Source organism: Papilio machaon, chromosome 19 (assembly GCF_912999745.1).
Source record: "Papilio machaon chromosome 19, ilPapMach1.1, whole genome shotgun sequence".
Taxonomy (NCBI): domain Eukaryota; kingdom Metazoa; phylum Arthropoda; class Insecta; order Lepidoptera; family Papilionidae; genus Papilio; species Papilio machaon.
Genome location: NC_060004.1, coordinates 872,763 through 896,455, shown reverse-complemented (window position 1 = coordinate 896,455; position 23,693 = coordinate 872,763). Strand labels below are relative to the sequence as shown.

General features: G+C 33.1%; 1 protein-coding gene across 1 annotated transcript in view; it reads right to left on the bottom strand.

Moving 5' to 3' along the window:
• LOC106708341 overlaps positions 1-23,693 on the bottom strand; it is a 50,589-nt gene that overhangs the window by 18,956 nt on the left and 7,940 nt on the right. The window contains exon 2 of the mRNA XM_045682582.1: positions 7,210-7,641. Coding sequence (XP_045538538.1) covers positions 7,210-7,641 — 432 coding nt within the window. The remainder of the gene's footprint in view (positions 1-7,209; positions 7,642-23,693) is intronic.

The window sequence follows — 23,693 nt, the reverse complement described above, 5'->3', positions numbered from 1 at the left end:
TGCTTTAACCTTCGTAATCCCATAAGTAATAAATAGTCTGTGCTGAATATAAATCAGCCTTACAATTGTGAACGTCATAATAACAAGGTTTTATTAGTACTTGTACCTATGCATATTTTATGATTTGTTTTTTTAAGCACTGGCGATTAACACTTTAATCCATTTAAAATTTTTATCTTTTGAATATATATCAAGATTGGGTAGTTTTTATCAATCTGTCTTGTTAATTCTTTATCTTGTTGTCCTTTCTATAAACAAAGACATGGTATTTACATCTAACCGTTAGTTTCTGAGAATCTCTGTAATAGATAGAGATAACAGTACGTTTTAAACGAAGATTTTAATCTCAGAAACCCACGGCTGTTTAATCCCTTAATTCATCTATAATGGTTTCCTTATGTCAAGTATTCAACAAAGACCTAAAAAGATAATTTCCTTGTAAATAACGTTAGATTTTATCTAAGGAGCACAGATCAGAAGAACATTGTATAATTTATATTTTTACATTATTAAAATCTAAATACTAGACATGCCTAGATTTTACTAATATTATAAATGTAAATGTTTAGATGGATGGATGTTTGTTTGAAGATATCTCCGGAACGGCTCAACGGACCTTGATGAAATTTGGCACAGACGTAGAACATTATTTGGAAGACCACATAGGCTACTTATTAAGTTTTTTTATTTAACTCCGTGCGTACGCAGTCGCTGGCCACAACTAGTAAAGACATAAAGCTATGTCTCAATTTAAAATAGTTATACCATAGGAAGTTACGTCACAAAGTAATTAAAAACACATTTAGTCCGTTGTTACAAACAATGGCCGATCATACGAAGATGTTTATCTCCTGCGTGCATCTTATCTTACAGTTTTGTAACGAACAGTTAATACAAAAATTTAAAAAAGGTGTTATTTACAGTAATAAAAAATGATTATTCTGAAGCTTTGGAAGTTGTAGATCTAAGTAGTCGAAGCCAGGAATAAAAAAACGGATCGTTCATCAATTGTTCAACGGACAATCAATGGAACCAATGGGATTCTTTGATTCTGCGGATAGGTGTTCCGATCAGACCAATAGTAATTACCCGATTCGAAAACGGTTCTTAGTTTTGACCAATAGAACACTGTAACTGGGTATCAAACAGAACTAGCCCAAATATTTCTAAATTTGAAGGAAATAATTTTTTTTTTTAATTGTGGTTCTATTCGAGTTCATCTAATTAAATATAAGTGTAAGTGTTTATCACGAATGTAAACCCTAACCTCTCTATATAGTAACCAATTTGAAGTTCCCATCAATGACGATATGTTCCACCTACACTGTTGATTCAATGACTATACTCCGATGATCTAATTGCTTACTATTGAAGTACGCACTTTAATTAACATCATTATCAGTAGCGTATTATTTCAAAGTACAACATTTACTGCATCGACAAAGGCAAAGACAACGTATTCTGCATCAGTTTCCATAAACAAAACGTGAACACAAAATATATTATCTTGCTTCAAAGACATTGAGAAGGGTGATAATATATAATTATTGTCAAACAAAGATATCTGGACCGGTGAGAGAAGCGCTGCTATCGCGGTAGGTTCTGTTAGATTACATATAAACCCAAATAAGACAGAAAATGACAAAAGAAAAAATTATAAAACAGCTACCGTACAAATAGGATCTTGTGACATGTGACGTTGACAGAGGGGGCGCTAGTGTGCTGGCATAATTTAGTTTGGACTTATGCCCACCGGTTCATGTACTATTTAATACGGTTACCAAAAAACAACCTAACCTTTAAAAAACCTGCTGCAGCTTTAAAGCATTATATAGCGCCATCGCAAAAGCGATCGATTTCAAATTGCATGCTACGATTAAGTTAGGCGCCACCCTGTCTATGCCGCACCTTACTTTCTACTAGCTGAAACCGCGTCACCGTCCGCACTGTATTAAAAAAAATTAATAAGTAGCCTATGTGTTCTTACATTCTACGTTCTACAACCGTGCCAAATTTCATCAAGATCCGTTGAGCTGTTCCGGAGATACCTTCAAACAAACATCCATCTAAACATTCGCATTTATAATATTAGTAACATTTCTATAATACATACTTAAAGAAGTAGTAAGAAGTAATTTGATAATCAACTATAATGATATGCATGCTTATTCCTGCAGCAGTAAGCAAAGGCAAATCTATGCATGCACGCATTCCATGTCTAATATACGTAGTAGTAAGTAGGTTTAGTTACATCAGGGATGGCGAACCTATGGCACACGAACAATATTTAAGACATAAAATTCATTATACACTATAAAAATAAATGCGAATTGTGGTATTGAGGAACAAACACTAGTGAAACCACTTCTGAATGTTCCCAATAATCACAAAGTCGAAATAACTTAATGGTAAGTCTATGATCTCTTAAACGGAAAGGTTCGTCTCCCCTGGATTATATGCTACATAGTGAATTTCTTCAGAGACCTTCTTGGTACTAAAATCTTTGAATTAATTTGATAATGTTAACATTATGTTGAAGCTTTAATAACCTAAATAAGGGTTATATAAAAATGCGTTTTTGTAAGCGTTGTTAAATAAAAAAAAAAAACAATAAAGATCAAGGGTATGTAACATATTCACCGTTATCGTGCGATTCCATTTATTATCTGTGCACCGAAAATATGCAGAAAACAATGACCCAATTAACAATATAATCACTACACTACAAAGCAAAAAAACCGTCACCAAACAAACAAAAGAAAAATACTAAAAATGGCGCAATACAAAATGTCATACCCAAAATCACTTAAATATTTTCAATAAAAGATTTGCACAATTTTTACACAAGCCTTCACATTCACACGAAACACAAACTCACAAACAATTGTGTACAAAATTGTTTGTGCAAAATTATCGAGGCCAAACATTTGCACAAGCACAGCCCCTCATCGTAGTTAGATGGCGACTAGCGCCGCGTTTGTGGAAACCTTCGCTACAGATAAAGGTCGGTTCACATACAACGTAAACGTGTAACAAAAAATAAGCGTGGTCATACTCTGTTTACTATTTGTGACATAAACTTTGTGTAACGAGTTTAACAAGTGAGAGAAATGTACAAAAAAAAAGTACAAGTGGCACGAAGTTATAAAATATCTTGTAGAAAACGTGTTAATATTAATAAAAAAAAGTACTCTTCTTTAACCGAGTATGTCTGTCTGTCTGAATGCAATAAACTGAAAAACTAATTTTAATGTCGCTGGTATAAAAAAAGTTTCCTATACTGTCACTTTTCATATCATTCAAAAAAAAAATGATGATGAATGTTTGGTTGTATGTATGGATAGATGAATGGATTATTGTTATGAGGTCTCTCCAGAACGGTTCAACTGATCTCGATGAAATTTGGCATACATGTAGATCATAGTCTGGAAGAACACATAGGCATATTAAGATTTTTTTAATTCTCGCGGACGAAGTCACGGACGACAGCTAATATTTAATAAAAATACGACTGTTTTCACATAAAAAATACCGTAACTTATAATTTCACTGCAAAAATTCACACTAACGGTAAAATAAAAGCGATAAACATTGAAAATTATTAAACACTTTTTAATTAACACGATAAAAGTTAAATAAATCTTTTTATATAATCTTTTTTAAGGCAATAATTATTATTATTTATAGATTTCAAAGTTAATTTCTAAGTAAATATTAAGAAATTATTATCATTAATTGTTTATACACATGAAGACATTATTGCAAAGAAAGTGTGAAGCACGCAACGGTTTTGAATAATTGTATGAAAATCGTTTAATTTAATGTAAACAAATTATTATTATTATTAATATTTAATTTAATGTAAACGTCACTACAAGTCCTCAATTTCGAAAACTGTACCAATTAAAAGGGATATCTGAGGTAACAAAGGGAAAAAAATACATCCCGACGAATTTTGAACCTCCTTTCAAGTCGATTGAGTTACTCTTTTAAACTGAACTTCTAGCTCTTTAAAGACTGCTAAAGGCTGCCGGCCTTTAAGCAAATGATACTCGCTTCTTGAAGGTTCCTAAGTTTATCGAATTTTACTTTGTCTAGTCACACACTTCGACAAAGTTATAACTGAACGTGTGATCGGGATTAAAGCGAAACTTATCCTCATAGTAATAATTTTTATACAAACCTGTATAACCTGGAAAATTTTATAAAAATAATAAAATAGATCAGCTCCATAGAAGCATGCCCTTACATTTCGTGACTTTTTCCGTCGGCAACGTGACTCATTGAAGATAATAACCGTTACTGTACATCCCTACACACCACACGCCGGCTACCATAAACACTACAAACTATTATAGCACTTGTTACGTACCACTAAGGACTATAATATGATATAGTTAATACAAATATAGAGAAACCATTAATGATTAGAGTGTACACAATGATTGTGTTCGTTAGAGCTGAGGCGCTCTGTAACAAAATCTGTTTTTAAGTCTGTCGAGTGTTCTTAAAAATGAAGCTTGCAATTTGTATAAGTGAGATTTATAAAGTACCAAATAATTTCGTATCGTTTGAATATTTTACATTTATATTACATAATTAATTCAATTACTTATTGTCATCTTCGGTACTTTATTTTAGAGTGTTTTTTTCGTTATAAAAACGACAAATAGATGTCGCTGCGAACGTTACAATAAAATAACCAGAAACATATGTCATTGAACGTGTTAAAATTGTACTTTAAGTAAATTTACTCGATTTTTTTTTTAAAGCGAATCGTAAAAAGCTACAAAAATTCAATTTTAAGTACATTTATTTCTCAACAATAAAATAAATGCAATACTAGTATTCTTTCATGATTTTATACGTAATTATAACAATATCTCGGTCATGGTCGTTACAGAAATGTATACAAAAGATGATGTGATTCACATGTAATTACATAAGTGAACAATTAACCTGAATTTAAGCTTAACTTAATTGTTCAACTTAGCGCCTTTAGTGAAAGGCAATAACTACACTTGTCTTGCTACAATCAGAATAGACAAAATTACACTATTATATCTCTTAACAGTGGTAGAGCCAGAAACATCTGTTGAACTAATGGGCCAGCTCGTCCGGTGAAATACCACGAGCAAGACGACAGGCGTAAAGTGCGAAGTAATTCCACATTTCGTTTGATAAGTGTACGTGCTAATTTTAGTCCTCTTCCCTTCCCATCCTTTTCTTTTAAAGAAAGAATAATGAACGTGGATTTGACAGAGGAGGGGAAAATATCCTCTTTCTGAGCCTCCCTTCCTCTGCCTATAAAGGTAGGTAATTCATCTGCAAATACGGATGGCTATGGGCAGAGGTCGCTTCTTTATCTCGACGAATTAAGGTGGCCGCTTGCTTGCTTGCAACTTAATACAGTAAAAAAGATATATATTGAAAAATCTTTTCTAACTGACGTATTAAATAAACATTAGAGGACTCTGATTATGTCAGTTAGTAATTAGATATAGCAATAAAAAAGTAGCCATAACATTTTAAATTAAAATAAACGACATTGTTGTCGGCAACGCGTCCCTGTTTTGCTTTGGATTATCAACAAATAAAAAAATATAACAATTACTTTCATGACATCTATATCTATATATATATAAGAAAGTCGTGTTAGTTACACTATTTATAACTCAAGAACGGCTGAATCGATTTGACTGAAAATTGGTGGGCAGGTAGCTTAGAACCAAGAAACGGACATAGGATAATTTTTACCCCGTTTTCTATTTTTTTTTTCCGCGCGGACGAAGTCGCGGGTAAAAGCTAGTTATTTCTAAACGCAAAATGAACATTACCGTCAACTTTTCACTTAGTTCCGTAACTTGCTACGAGATGGCGTTATATGCTACAAAGGCTACAATGAACTTTATCAAGACATTTAAATAATAAAAATAATAATAGTCGTATTATGCTAACATTCCGCATATTTCTAATTTATATGATTTTTTTTTAAACTTTTATTAAAGCCAATTGTAGTATATTAACAATTTCGTTTTATATTTTCACATGATATCTATATATATAAAAGAAAGTCGTGTTAGTTACACTATTTATAACTCAAGAACGGCTAAATCGATTTGACTTAAAATTGGTGGGCAGGTAGCTTAGAACTAGGAAACGGACATAGGATAATTTTTACCCCGTTTTCTATGTCTTTATTCCGCGCGGACGGAGTCGCGAGTAAAAGCTAGTTAGAAATATAATCCTTTCGCTTGAAAGTATTTCTGTAGGAAACTACATAAGACAATTTTATGTCAGAAATAGTTAGTGTGTGATTAAAAATCTGACGTTAAAGAAGCCACGAGTTCAATGAACTTTACAAATTAAGGTTGTTTGTAGGAACAAAAGTAGTCTTTTCCTTTCGAAGAAAACAGCAATCAACTTAATAAAAACAGTTTTCACCGAACACAATCCATCTCTTTCTTACGCACAATCGTAACCTATTTAAATACTGTTATATAGTACAGAGCTAATTTAAACTTAATCTTTAGTACATAAGATTTAATTTCCCTTATCACTTAATTATCTGTCAGTGAGTAATTGTCATAAGTCAGCATTGGGAAGCTTCCCAGCAGATGTGCCGAAGACAATGGTTTTGATTCATACGAAATCGTCTTCACTCGATAAGTACAATACCTTAATAAAGACCGTGTACTCGACTTAAAGTGATTTATAGAGTTAAAGTTACCGTTATGTAATTCCTACTGTTATTATATAAAAGAATGCTATATAATCTTAAAAATTGCAATATGTAACAGTGCTGCATTTGTAGAGCTCGCAAAACTAATGTTGCTCAGCCAACTCGACCGATGAAAAACCACCGCTCAGAAGACTGGAGGATTTTGCATTTTGTTTGACCAGTAGTCACTTAACAAAGAGGCTAAGCAAAAATGAAGGTACTTCAGTATGATGAGTTAAATAAGAAGCTTTGATGGACTATAAACTAGAAACGAATTAAAGAAAACATGGCTAAATGTACTTTTAAAAATGTAGTTACAAAAAAAAAGCGCATTTGGAAATGCCGATTCGGGTTATTCAGGCATTAAAATAACTAAAAAAAATCAAGGCTTCTTTTGACTAGTTTCTGGTGAGATTGAGGACAAGAAAGAAAGAAAGAAAGATCGAGGACAAGCGCTAGTTTGTTCGTTATTAAAAAACCATACTTACATTTTCTCTATCAACATCCAGTTGTGTGTTATCCTTCTTCGCTAGTGACAATCTTGTAACAGATTTAATCTCACCCTTCTCGAACTTTCTATATCTTCTTGTGTCTGTATTGAACTGTTTTTCGATCGTCTTCTTAGCCGTTTTGAATTCCTCGCAAACATTATCCGTTGATTTGGAAACTTTCTTTGTTAGCAAAGGTTCTTTTGCTATACAATTCTTATCATTATCAAATTTCTTTTTAGCTTCGTTAATGCAACCTCTTCCTTGATAAAGGGAATCTTTAGACATTCTTTTGTTTACTTCTGTTTCCGTATCACTGAAGCCAACTTCGAAATTCTGTCTCAGTTTTCTAAAATCAATCTTAGTTGATTTTTTAAAGTCCGGTGTGTTGGGTCTTGATATTTCGCACGGTATGTCGTAAATTTTCTTATCCTGAAACAAAAAGAACGACTTATGGTTAGCTTTTACTTTTATCATTGCATAATTAAACAGTTTTATTATTTGAAGTACGATCCAAGACCTTTTTCGATGTTTTTGATATGATAAAGATTAGAGAAGAATAGTAAGTCTCGATCCTGCTCGAAGGACCAATGATAAGAATCATAGCAATAGCATAAATATCATAAAAGGGACTGATAAAATCCAAAACAAACGGAGACGTAATTAATGCTTAAGCAACATGACTTGGACATATGCTTTGTTTGGGCTGCGTCACTGGAGAAGAGCAAAAAGAAAGTGGTCACAACAACAGATTGCGGGACATCTGTTAGCCCATGACTCATCATATTGCATTTTCTACGCAAATAGATTTTAGAGAATTTGAAACGCACTTGTAATGTTTGCTTCTATATTTGAAGATGGGGCCCAGAATCAATATGGCTGACTATTTTTAACCAGTAAAGTAAAAAAAAAGTTACATGTACGTCGACGAAACTGATTAATAAGATAATAAAAGACATGTAAGAGATTAACCATTGGTTTCTGAGACCAAGATCTCTATATAAAACATATCGTCATCCCGGTCATTATCATTGATAAAACAGACAAAAAAATATGTTTTAAATGGATATCTTGGTCTCCAGAAAACCACGGAAAGTTGAGAAATAACTTAGTTATTGATAAGAGAAACACGTAATAACATATTATAATAACAACTATTGTATTTAATTGTTAACAGGATAAAATATATGTGATTCAGAGTTTAGTTTATACTCATAGTTAGATCGCATCGCGAGTGCGAACCTTTGCCTACAGTTAATTTCCACTAACAGACGAGAGCTGTGATTACCTACCGCATCAACATTAATATATTACCATCCCTTTCATTATCTTTGACAAAACAGAGATAACAATATGTATTAATACAAGTATCACTGCAGTGAAAACACTAAAAATGAAATAAAATAACATTTAATCCTTCGCACCATTACAACGCAATCAAAAACTAACATATTACAAAATAATTAAAACTACACTACTACTATCTTCTTTTTAGCCACGTAACACCCATTACTGGGCATTGGCTTGCCCCAAAGATCGCCACGATGATCGGCCCTGTACAACCCACATCCAAGATAATCCTGCAACCTTGAACAAATCATCGGTCCATCTTGCGGGAGGCCTACGCACGCTGCGTCGACCTAGAGTAAGTTGTCGTGTCTACTTGTACGTTTTTACTATAATTAGTCTATCGCAGATTTACCAGTTTGCAAAACCATTGCTAGTCTCTCTTATAATTTATCTGTACCACGATCATCACCGTTACATTATAAAAAAGTAAACAAACATATCAACTATAATTACTTTTAATTGTTTTCCGCATTGTATTTGTGACTCCAATTCAAATCAATTGACAAAACATCACATCAACATTACAGGGGCAATGAATTTAATAGAAACCTCAATACATCGAGAATTTTCTTGAATCAACAAACTATTTAATGTTTAAGGACATTTTTATTAGTGTCTTATTCGACAAATAACACGAAACGAAAAATAATTTAAGTTATAACAGACCTATTTTTTTAAGAGAAGGGGACAAACAAGCAGCAGGAACACCGCAGATGTGTTGCCAGCCTTTTAGAAAGAGATTAGCAACATAATGGTAACAAGTGAGACAAGACATAATCAAGACGTAAGAATCCCATGTATGGAATTTGAGATTACTTAAACATTGGATTAAAATCAAGTATACTTGAAAATAGAGATTACGTATGTAATATTTTATAGCAGTCGCATACCAGTTTCGGGTCAGTTAACAGCCTGAGAACATAGACGATCCAGAGTGTAACCCGAGCGGAGTCAGACCGGGTAGTGAACCGCACATCGTTAAGACATGTCATCGTGTCGTTGACATGCGCCTACGCATTGCATAGGATTACGTCGTCGAATTGTACGATTGCAATTTGTTTTAGTGCTTTTATAAAAAAAAATACTAGCAAAAATTGGTTAATATTGGTCACAAATTTCCACTGTTAAAACTCTTATACAAGTTGTCATACAGTTGAAAAACAAACAAACACGTCCTTCCGTCATGGTTTGAAGAAACAAAGATAATGGGCATTGCGACAAAAAACTTAGACAGTGTTTTCAAATACATTTTAGCTTAAACATACATGAACCCTTTTATACCGTGATTCTAGCGCCCGGAGGGGATTTTTTACATATCATGGTTATTGAAACATTATTACGCGGAAGCTTACGAAAAGCGATCTTCACTAATAAATAATCAAGTACTTACGAAAGCATTGTGGTGATACATATTTATATAGATGACGTCAATAATATCTATCAGCGGCTGTCAAAAGGTTAAACACGTATTTAACTAAACTGTGTCTATTTTTTGACACATAAACTACTAAATTCACATCAAAGTCACTTTAAAAAATTAGATCAATAAAAACCTACTTATTTAATTATTTTGTTCTCAACAGTTTTCTAAACAAATAATCTACTTTTACATAAGAAGTTGTGATCAATATCTTATGTAATATATAATACATTAATATGAACGAAGCGAAAGTCGGAGACTGGAGACTGAAATGAATGAACGATACCGACATATTCGTACACTTCAAAGAGCCGACCGAATTAATTTAATTAACATAATTATACAACAAAACCCTCTCCTATAAACAGAGGGCAGACGAGCAAGAAATACTAATGGGCTAAGGCAATTTAACGACGAAACTTTGCGTTGTATTTTGCTTTGAAACGTGAGTGTTTTAAAATATTTCTAGTAAAACACTATTTCGACCGAAACAAACTCAAATCTCAATCTTACTATTATAAATGTGAATGTTTGGATATATCGCTGGATGGATGGATGGTAGAAGGTATCTCCAGAACATCTCAAAAGATCTCGAAGAAATTTGGCATAGATATAGATCATCGTCTGGGAGAACACATAGGCTACTAATATTTGTTATTAGTTCCACGCGGACGGACTCGCGAGCGACATCTTATATTCAGATATTTGTAAGTCATTACCCAGGCGCCGCCAGCAATTTCGACACATTAGGTATGCTAGACGGCCAACCAGTATTCTGACAGGAAACAGTTAATTGTCTCGCATACAAATGTCAGTTCCGGCACTTTACAACTCCGATTCAATAGGTACACTTTCACGTACAAAATAATAAAATCTTCTCTCTCCTTTTTTTTTTACTACTTTTGTACAATCAGAGAAAGTGGTGATGAATAGTTTATGTAGTTTAGTTTTTAATTCAAAAATATATTACCTTTATAAGGTGTTGTATTCTATTTATTAATCCAGTATCTATACAGTACTTTTTATCTATACATTATGTTGATAAGTCGTTGACAGCAATTAGGTTCTAAAAACAGTTGATCGCAGTGAATCTTGATTTACATATTGCTATGTCTTTTCTGTCTGAGAAAATGAAAAGGATGACGATGTATATACAAGTGTCACGGCAGTGGAAACCCAGAGTAACTGTGGGTTAAAATTGTTGTATTATTGACATTGACTTGATCGGCCATAATTGGCATCTTTCAGGGTAAACTGGAATTGATTCATAACTCAAAAGGTAAAGGAAAAGTTCTTTTATATATTTATTTGGTATAGTATTTTTCAAATATCTTATCGGATTAAGGTCATTTGCACTCTGCACAGTGCCTTCCCCTCGCATCCCTGTACTACTCGCTACACCTAACATTGTGTTCTGTAAAGAGATTTTTAAGAAGGTCTAAGCCGCCAAGATATATTTGAAAAATACTATAATACCCTGAGTAATGGACACCAAGTCTTGAGACCTGATATCAATGATACTCGTAAACAAGTTCAGTGTCACCGACTTGCCCGGTGAGTTCATTTTCGTACAAAAACATTGAAGTGGCACAGAACGAGTTCAATTTTAAAAATGTAACGACTTTTGTTTGCTTAACTAGATTGTTTAATACTTGATAAAAAAAATAACTAAAATAGCATGACTGCCACAAGACACCGCCAGATAGGACAAGTTTTTGAAAAAAAAAATGGTGACAACATAATAATCAAAGATCTTCACCGATTTCTAATGCCAAAACATTGTACGATAATATTGCTCCTTCCTGTTCCTCTTATTCTTCATGAAAAAGAAAAGAAAGAAAAGATAAAATATGACTATAAGTGTTTCGGCATTTGAAACTGGTATTATCGTACACGTCACAGACCTGCGCTGACCAGGTCAGATACACATCTGGCACAAACCGTGAGCTATTGCTAAACTATTGTTATAATACGCTATGATAGTGCTGTGACGTAATATCGATAACTATATTATTTGATGTGAGCTTTTTCTAAACCAACTTAAATTTATTTATCGACAATTTGTACATGTTTAAAATGGAGTTTGAATATATTTTAATGTATTTTATTATCTACATTAACTTAAAAGAAGAAATAAATCTGTATATTTCCGTCCATTTCCTAATCTTTGATATTAAAACGTTTTTTCTAATTTATTTATTGAAATACACTTTTCGTGTTGATTAAACAAAATTATAATAAAATTAGAGATTACATCATCTATCGTTAGGTAATTAAAAAATCTTATCCTTTTTGATAATAGGATTACAGTTTAAGATACGAAAAATATTTATTTCCTAGTAATTTAACAACCTAGGTTATTTACGGTATCATTTTTTATGACAAAATGTACGTATAGTATTAAATATAAATCTTAAAACGAAAAACTTTTAACAAACTAGAATACTACTCGAATGTTTAGCTATACCTAATTTTAAGAGCAATATGTGGTGAACATTGTGAATAGCACATTTACTTAACACTTTCCTTTGTATATTTTATATTGCTTATTTTCTACTTTTTTGTGCTATTGTTAGTTTACCTCAAAAAATGAAAAAAAAATATTATAGAGATAATATTAATTTATATTATCGATATTCTTTTTCTGTGATGAGGACAACACTATTTCAGTAGTGACACAAAAGTTGTACAGATGAATAAATGTAGTAATTTCGCACGGCCCAGCACAACGCACTAGTTCGAGCAATTAACAAAATAAACAATGCATAAATGTGAACTCATATTGCTCAAGATAAGCTAAGAGCTAACCCATTGAAATAAAAGATATAAATTATGTACCTTTTTAAAATTTTCGTCGTTTCTTCTTTCTACAAGAAACCAAGAGGATAGTGTCCCATTTGCAACCCTTTTAGAAAAAAAAATTAAAAATAATTTTCTTTAATATAATTACAATATCTGCCAGGCTTTTTATATTTTTCTAATATTACCTATATAAATGTGAATGTTTTGATGAATGTTTGTTAGAGGGTATATCCAGAAAGGTTCAACGAATTCACTGAAATTTGGCATAGGTGTAGAACATAGTCTGCTACTAACTATCTATATATATAAAAGAAAGTCGTTTTAGTTACACTTTTTATAACTGAAGATCGGTCGAACTGATTTAGCTGAAAATTGATGGGGAGGTAGCTAAGAACTAGGAGACGAACATAGGAACTTTTTTTTTTTTTTATCTTGTGTGCATTTTTTTTAATTTCGCACAGCGGAGTCGCGGGTAAAAGCTAGTATTTTAATACCGCGCGTACGAAGTCGCGGGCGACAACTAGTTTTCTATAAACGTGTTTAACTAAACAGCGACATTTAAAACATAAATATTATCAGTAAAGTAGCTTTGGATCACGATTTGTATTTAACATTTATTTTTACTAGTGGTTATTCATTGGTCGTAATCCGACCATCATTCATAGTTTTTTTTAAATAAGATTTTAAACGGCAATTTTTTTTAAATAGCTTTGTGCACTTTCCATATTAACTTTAACTTGTCAAACATATTCATCCGTTCGAGCAGTTTCTTTGAAAAAGGATACAAAGATTTGATAATGACAAATCCGAAATAATCACAATTGACGAATATTTTTAGTGTAGGTTTCCACTGCAAAACATTCGTTCAAAAACATATCAGCTTGCAATTTTTAAATCAAAAGACATGTCGACATATTACATCCGTGTTCACAATAAACCGTAATGATGTGATGTTACGTAAAGTTCTTTGACTATCAGACGGTCACATACACCCATCGAACATTATAATTTAAAAGGTACGTCTGCATATGCACGTGCAATTAGATAAACTTAACATGTGTAGAGATAAAAGGCAAACAATTGCCGCACTCTGAGTTAAGATCACTAAGAGAATCACTTACTGTATATTTAGTATAATAAATCTACACTAAGTGACTGTCACGATAACCAGTATCAAAATGTACACATAAGAACAGAAATATGCAAAGTGAGTTTTTGAGAAGATTCTTTATTGCTTTAACTTCGCGTATCAAAACCAAGGTTATTTATTAATTTGTACCTTGAATTTTTTATAAATCTTCCAACTTGAATATATAAATATGTATTATTGTAATAAACAACATTCATATAATAAACGGGCAAACTAAAATCTTCTAAGTTAGTAAAGAATCTATATTAAGGGCTCTCTTAGCGGTCAATTAACAGCTGACTGTATTAAGTAAATTAAGAAAAAATTGGACGCAAATGAAATCTATAGAAAATCTGTTATAGCGTCTAAATGCGACAGACAAACAACTAATATGAAACTATAATTTTGCTAAAGTGAATATACAAAAGGAGTGTCGGTGGCTCAGGGGTTAAGCACTTGACTTGTAATCTGCAGGTCCAGGGTTCGAAACCCAGCATGTACCAATGTGTTTTTCGATTTCCGAATTACAAGTGTACATTCAACCGCGACGTTCTTACCGTAAAGGAAAACATCAAGGAACATGCTCATATCGGCAAAAAAAATCAAAGATATGCGTGAAGTCAACCATTGTATATAAATGTAATGACATACAAAGCTTTGCCTTTTTATCAAAACTTTATTTTTTCAAACGTTATACAAGTAAAGTAATCTGTGGTTCATCCCTCTCCACGCGATGGGGCGCGTCGTCTCCCTCAGGGTGCGTAACAATAAAGGATATCCGCTTCCCGGAAGTACTTGAGAATTATTTTTTGTTAAGACAAAAAAGTCTTCACAGTCTAATGATTGTGTTCGGGCTAGACAACGTTAATACATTTTTTTCATCTTATATATAAAAAATTCTCGTGTCACGGGGTTCGAACTTGAACTCCTCCGAAACAGCTTGACCGATTCTCATGAAATTTTGTGAGCATATTCAGTAGGTCTGAGAATCGGCCATCATCTATTTTTCATAACCCGCACCCCATTTAGTTTTTTTTTAAATGCGCGCGGACGGAGTCGCGGGCGACAGCTAGTAATTCTAATATAATTTTCTAGTTAAGGACCCACCTAATACTTTGTTTTATAGGTTTTTATCTCAGTAAAGTTGATCTCAATTATTTTGTTTTACAACATATATCATAATCATCAGCTCACTATATATCCTCACTGAGTGGTTCGGAGCCTACCCTAAGTCAGGAGTGACTAGGCCATAGTCAACCACGCTAGCCAAGTGCGGGTTGACTTTACACATATCTTTGTAATTCTCAGATATGAATACAACTATATTCTGAAAGATCTTGACACGTTTCTTATTCCACATGCTTATTGTTTTGTGTTTGTATTTAATGCTTCAACAACAATGCGTCAAACGCAAATAAATCCAAGTTCTTAGTAAATATTTAGTATTAATATTGATAATTAATATTTATAATCAATTAGTACTAAATTCTAATCTTAGTCGGTCTCAGGTCCCTGAACTGTAGTCTCTTATCAAACGGTGACATTGCCGACATCTTGAGGTTTATAAATACGTTTTACGACTTAGTCAATGTTAAGCTGATATTAAGGTTTAAGTATCCCTACGATTGATGCCCTACTTTCATCATGGTTATATGACTGAATAGGAATTCCAAAAAAAAAACTTATAACAACTTATTTCATTTACTTAATGTGAATCTAATATATAAAATTCTCGTGTCACAGTTTTCGTTCCCGTACTCCTCCGAAACGGCTTGACCGATTCTCATGAAATTTTGTGAGCATATTCAGTAGGTCTGACTGTGCCGACCCTCCATAGGGATAAGGGCAGGTTGATGATGATGATGATGATATTCAGTAGGTCTGAGAATCGGCCAACATCTATTTTTCATACCCCCCCCCCCCCCCTATTTTTTAACTGCGCGCGGACGGAGTCGCGGGCGACAGCTAGTAATATTATAAATGCGAAAGTTTAGATGGATGGATGGATGTTTGTTAGAAGGTCTCTCCAGAAAGGCTCAATGGATCTCGATGAAATTTGGCATAGATGTAGAACATAGACTTAAAGAACACATAGGCTACTAATAAGTTTTTTCTTAATTTAACGCGGACGGAGTCGCGGGCAACATCTAGTATTTAATAGCTATGACGTTGCAGTACAATGTCTTGCAATTGGAGCGTAGAAAATGAAGGAAGTGATCTATAATTAGTCGAGCATTGCACATATGGCCGACATGTAGGAACGCGTAATGGAAGTCCCCCTTTGTTTCAAATCACTTATCGAGTGGAAGGAAAAAGCTTTTTGAAGTTAAAACATGCTAAATATATCATGAGAGCTTAGCTTTTTTTCCAAATATAGGACGAAAAAATTTTTTTTGGTACTATCATCACATTATATTAGGTTTGGATAATTTGTAAGAATGAAATAAAATGGCTTATATCATTTTGAAGTTTGAGGCAATCTGTTAAGTAGCAAATAGCTCAACATAGGTTTTCCACTGCTATAAAATTCATATAAAAACATATTATCATCAATGTCATCTATATATATAAAAGAAAGTCGTGTTAGTTACACCATTTATAACTCAAGAACGGCTGAATCGATTTGACTGAAAACTGGTGGGCAGGTAGCTTAGAACCAGGAAAAGGACATAGGATAATTTTAACCCCGTTTTCTATTTTTTATTCCGCGCGGACGGAGTCGCGGGTAAAAGCTAGTACTAGATACATTCAGACATGTAATCAGTATAATTAATCGTACTCTTACATCGGACCGATATAAAAAAATATTTCCGCTCTCCACTTCACTCATTAACAGAACGCAATGTTACATCGCTTTTCACTTTCCTACCTGATTAGCGATAATAGCGTGATACAACAATCGAACGTAACACTTTCGCTTAACCATAATATGCAAGTTATAAATATTCTTTGTCCCTTATGGATGAGAAAGTTGTACTGTAGACACAGTATAATACTTCACAGTTATACCAACTTACTTATCTTACTAATATTATAAACTAGCTTTTACCCGCGACTCCGACCGCGCGGAATAAAAAAATGCACACAAGATAAAAAAAGTTCCTATGTCCGTCTCCTAGTTCTAAGCTACCTCCCCATCAGTTTTCAGCTAAATCAGTTCGACCGATCTTGAGTTATAAATAGTGTAACTAACACGACTTTCTTTTATATATATAGATGAGAATGTTTAGATGGATGGATGTTTAAAGGTATCTCCAGAACGGCTTAACGGATCTGGATGAAATTTGGCACAAACGTAGAACATAGTCTGGGAAAACAAAAAACTACTTATTATGTTTTTTTTTTAAATTTCGCGCGGACTGAGTTGCAAGCAACAGCTATAATGTATTATTTTAAACATTTCTATATGCTATTGAAGACAATTTTCTGAGTCTGCGATAATATATCGCGAACATGATGTATTTGCGTTGCTTAAAAATGAAAACCAATTTTTAAAATGCTTGTCTATTTGCCTGTCCGCAAATCTGCGTTTGTTCCGAGTAATCTCCGAATCGACTGGACAAATTTAGTTGGGACTTTACTGGAAGATAGCTGACATGTACAGGAGTAACTTAGGTCATTTTTTAAATTCCGCGAAGACGATTTCTTGGGCAAGTGCTAGTCTTCGTCAAACACACTGAATACGACAGTTAGTGTGTCAGGAAACTCATCTTTAAGCGATACCCGATTATTTCTAAACTTCACGATCATTCACATTGAACCCACGTACATGTTATTGTTAAGTGCCGTAACATTATGGTATAACTTTCGCTTTCGACGATGAACGTATTTGCATATGACGAAGCGGTACAAAACGTGCCAATAGTTAGAGGTAAAACTGCGTTCACACTGTACTGAATTTATATCAGCTAACATAAGAAGAAAAAATTTTAAAAGCACGTTACATATTAGTTTAATAATTACTAGTTTTTACCCGCGACTCCGTCCGCGCGGAATAAAAAATAGAAAACGGGGTAAAAACTCCTAATGATAAACTCCTAATGGTAAAAAATCCTATGTCCGTTTCCCGGTTCTAAGCTACCTGCCCACCAATTTTCAGTCAAATCGATTCAGCCGTTCTTGAGTTATAAATAGTGTAACTAACACGACTTTCTTTTATATATATACATGAATAAATGTATGGCAACACAATTATTATATTTTATATATAAAATTTATCATAGGGCTCCAATAAAAAAAAACAATAATGAAAGATATGCTTGTAAAGAGACATTCTATTTTAGCTTCTTAATTTCGTAAAAGTGATGAAATAAAGTATAACATTTGATAATTGCTAGTGAAAACACACCTTAACTACCGTGACGCCCACGCCATGAAACAATTCGCTATGGCAATTGCACTTCAGCAATTATTTCTTAACCGCTACTGTTGCAAAATGTCGGTTTACATTACAATCAGATTACATTAAAAAAAAAACAATAGCTAGAGATTGAACGGTCTCTATTTTAAAATGTTAAATAGGTAAAATGATTCAATTCTGGCCCAGCGTGGTTGACTAAGGCCTAGTCACACTTAACTTGGGTAGGCTTCGAGTTTCTCATTGGGTACATTATGACAACATAAACGTAAAATCTACTAGTCTTCTAGTTATTTTAAAAAATAATAAAAAAAATTGGACCCATCTGCAAGCACTACCTTTCGATTAAAATATTTTTTATCAAAATCGGAGCACCAGGGGCGGAGCTTTGCGGTAACATACATAAAAAAATTACAGTCGAATTGATAACCTCCTTCTTTTTGAAGTCGACTAAAAATGATTTATACGTTAATCGCCTTTTAGCGAGATTAAGAAGAACTAAATAGACTGAAGTAAATACTTAATTACAAGCATAAATACTACTTTTATCAAGAGCTAAACAAAAAAAGAGTACAACGACAATAAATTTCTCAAAAAATAAATTCAAAAACAACACAAATTTTAGTCAAGCACTCCAACAATATCCCACACACCTACATCTACAAATATGTCTAAAATACGTGGGTTTGACTTTCCAAAAGCAACCAAACTAATGAAGCACACCAAAAGAAATTACCGTATCTTTAACAAATAAGTCAAGTCTTCGTTTACAATGCAGGCGTGAATAGAATTTCCAAAAATGGCCTGTTTATACAACAAGCACTTCAATAGGAGAATTATTCAATGTCTATGTAAGTTTTTAAATATCCAAACATACAGATAAATAAAATTGGAGAGTGTTTGCAAGTCTGGGTTTGTTCCGAGTGATCTTCGAAACTGTTGGACCGATTTTGACAGAACTTTTAATGGAAAATAGGATAAACATAGCATTGTATTTTAATTCCACGATGACATTGCAGTCAATATCTAGTTTAATAAGAATTCTTTATTTTTTGTTAAGAACATATTCGTATTACAACCGTAGAAAATCGAAAAATTCGTGACTACTAAAAAATACAATTTTAGTGATATATTAAATCTCATTCAAAGTTTATTCTGAATAACTTTTTATCTAAAAATTTTAACCTTGTTTTAAACATATTTTTATTTCTATTTTGTAAAGGATAATTACTGGGATTTTAATCTTAGAAACCCACGGTAAGTGAATTAATGAATGGACATTTCATACACATACCAAAGCTTTCATATCCTCAACATAGTATATTATAGTGAACATCGATCAATTTGGCAGCAGTGTCGATTGGTACAGATAGTGGATTAGCATATAATGTTGTTAGACCGGTTCGTCGTGATCCGGTCGGGTGTTGCCAGTTGTATTTCCCACGACTATATCACCAATGACTTAAAATAACATTTTTAATTAAAATGGTAACACGTAACAAGCAATTACTTTAATAAAACCAATGAACTTCACTACATATACGTTAATGAAAAATATACTATGTCAATATGTTACTATATGGTCTCTCCTAATGGAACGGTCACTATTCTTTTCTTACCCATTTCTATATAGGGTAGGCACAACAGTTATTGTTCCCTATCCTTTGTATTGTTGTTTAAAGCCACCAATGTTGTCTGACCCAAAAAGGATTAAGCCAATCTAATTTTAAACCTAACGAGTTAATCACTTTCCTATTTCTTACAAAGAATATCGTCTAATTATTGCATTTTACTGGCTCTTAATACTTATCAATAATCATCATGCGCAGGAGTCGAGCCGAGGGTTAACAACCGTGCACGGCACAGGATATGAAACTTGATCTCAAGGCAATATATAGTAGCACCTTTATTACAAACATTCAAACTTTATAGCTGCTCGCAATTTCAAACCAGAATTTTAGGTACCGGCGGGACGTATCGTGTGGACGGCATACCCCAGCGTGGGCTCACTGGCAGTTAACTACGAGCCGCCATAAAGTTTGAATCTTGCGGTACTAAATAATATTGAATGTTGTCTCGAAAAGATAATTACAATAACCACCTAACTGGTATACGTAAAGGAAATCATCAGTATATATGTTACTAGCTGTCGCCCGCGACTCCGTCCGCGCGCAGTTAAAAAAAACTTAATAGCGGTATGAAAAATAGATGTTGGCCGATTCTCAGACCTACTCAATATGCTCACAAAATTTCATGAGAATCGGTCAAGCCGTTTCGGAGGAGTACGGTGACGAAAACTGTGACACGAGAATTTTATATATTAGATTTTTCTAATTACAAATTTACAATTATGTTTAAAATTCTAGCAAATACTCTTCTTGATTTTACTTTACGTTAAAACATAGTTTTTATACAAGAAGATTATTCACCTTTCTTGCCTGTTTGGTACCTACGTAATTGGGTAACATAAATTTTACGAGTCAGCGGTACCATAGAATTTGAATCATGAAAATCTATATTTTTTTTGCACTAATAAATTCTAAAATTCCATCTAATTAGATATCTGTAAAAGTATTTATAGACAGTTCATATGTGAAAGTTGATTGATCACTTGATACATATATACTATAAGAAACTTAAATGTAGATAAAAAATGCTCTAAAATTTCATTCTTTTAAATTTCAACACGTTCAGTGTCACTGTCTCGCTTGACGATTTCAATTTCATTTAAAAACATCTTATTGATATAGACCAGTGATTGTCAAACTTATTTCTTTCACCGCCCCCTTTGAAAATCAATTATATTTCAGAACCCCTAATTTTAATTCAGCCCTAAAACTTAAAAACCACAATTTCATTACTATAATTAATTTCAATGCCCCCAATTTTTGGGCCCCTTATCGCCCCCTAATAGGTTTCAAACGTCCCCAAGGGGGCGTCGTTTCCACTTTGGGAAACACTGATATAGAACAACCAAACATTTTAACCTCGTACTGCATTATAATTGATACTGTAAATTCCTAAGCGTATCTCGACACCGTACATAACAGTTACAAATAACTGTTTAACAAACAGCTATGTAAACTGTATGAGTTACTACATAATTACATAATAGCCGACACTACCTATCATAACTTTAAGTAGTAATCTTTTGTCTCTAATTGTTGTAAGCGTCAGTTTCCACTGCCCAAACAAATAAAAATTAAAACTAAAAGTACTGTAATCTTACAAAACACCGACAATGTAAGTAGATGGAATCGCGTGCCGTTAACTCAACGTTACAGTAGGTTTCTACTGGCGAAACATACAAAAGTATAGACATACCTCTCATTTAAAAAATAAACAGTGACAATATATTTTAATGGGGTTTTATGACAGTGACACCAAACCATAATAAAGTACAAAATACGATAGGCATAAATCTTACTAATATTAATGTTTATATGTGTGTACTGTGTATGGATGGATAGATGTTTCTTAGAAGGCATAGATGTAGATCATAGTCTGGAAGAACACATAGGTTACTTATTGTATATTTTTAATTCCGCGCGGATGGAGTCGCGGGCGACAGCTAGTATAACCATAAATATAAGTCTAACCATTTAAACTGGACATTTGAGCTAAACTGACTTAATTAGGACGCTGGAATTAGTAGCGGTCGGAACTATAATGACTAGTGGTCTTGTTAATTACTAATGATAGTGCTGAATAGATGTATCTTTATTACTTTAAGCTTGAAGATGGAAGGTCTAAATCATCATAAGCCTGTGTCAGTCTACTGCTAAACAGAACTTCCACAGTAAGTGGTCCTTAACTTTCCCCATGCAGCAACTTCCTACCAACCTCATGAGATCATCGGTTCAGCTTAAAATAATATGGATTTACTAAATTCTCTGTCATTTACTATTAGCTTTTGTATGACTTAATGAAAATTAAACACATCTTACTAATATTATAAATGCGAATGTTTAGATGGATGTTTGTTTGAAGGTATCTACGGAACGACTCAACAGATCTTGATGAAATTTAGCACAAATGTAGAACATAATTTGGAAGAATACATAGGCTACTTATTATGTTTTTTTAATTCCTCGTGGATGGAGTCACGGGCGACTATTAGTTCGCAATAAAGTGTAATTATTACTACCATAGTATAACGATTTTTCGCAAGTGCTTAACGGTATACACTTGCGAACCGTTCAATTTCTGTATTTTTAGCCGACTTCAAAAAGAAGGAGGTTATCAATTCGACTGTATTTTTTTTTTTTTTTTTTTTATGTGTGTTACCGCGAAACTCGGCCCCTGGTGGTCCGATTTTGATAAAAAATATTTTAATCGAAAGGAAGTGCTTGCAGGTGGGTCCCATTTTTTTGTTTTTTTTTTTAAATAACTAGAAGACTAGTAGATTTTGAATATAGCTTCAAAATTTGTTGCGGAAATTAGGGACATTTTTGCTTTCAGCGCTTACGTAGGCTAAACTATAGGACCTACATAAAAATGATGTATGGCGAATTGTAGCTCTTTAAATGTGCTAAATAAAAGTCCGCGATAGCATATATCTATCTTTTATAGTTTTCTCACAATAACCATTTTTTTCTTTAGAAACATTAATTAAATTCATGCCCTATTTCCGACGCTATTATTCAAGTTCAGTATTAACCGTTATGTAAATAAATATGTTCATTATCAAGAGAATTAAATGTAGATTATATTTGCAATTGAAACTATATCATTCTGTCTAATAGTTTAGGAGATATCGTAAGAATAAAATTACGCGGAAACGAAAAATGCTACATCGCGTTACAATGAATAGCACAAATTTGCTTTCTGGGCTTACGTAGGTCAAACTATATGACCTACATTAAAATGATGTATCGAGTAATTATAGATCCTTAAATTTGCTAAATAAAAGTCTCAGGTGGCATATATCTATCATCTATGGATGTCTCACAAAAACCATGTTATTATGAACAAACTTCGATTAAATTGCACACGAAAAACAGCGTCGTAAGCTTACGGCGCTATTATATTATATTCGATATGAATCCTTATCCAAATAAATATGTTTGATGGCTAGAGTATTAAAAGCAGATTACATTAGCCTTTAAACTATGTAATTCTGATCAATAGTTTGGAAGATATTAAATTATTAAAAACTACGCGCATTCGAAAAATGCTACTGCGGCGCGCGGCTGGACAAAATTAAAGGCACGCTACTATGTATTAGTTCGTTAATTTTCAATTTGTATACCGATTTTGATAATTATTTCATTGTTTAAAGGATAAGTGGTTATCTGGTGTATTCTAAATTAGTTTTTGAATTGAAGTACACACATATTAAATAGGAAAGTCCTTTTCTTTATTTGTCTTATTTATGTCCTTATACGTATTAAGGAAATTTGTAATTAAACTTCAAATTCACTAAA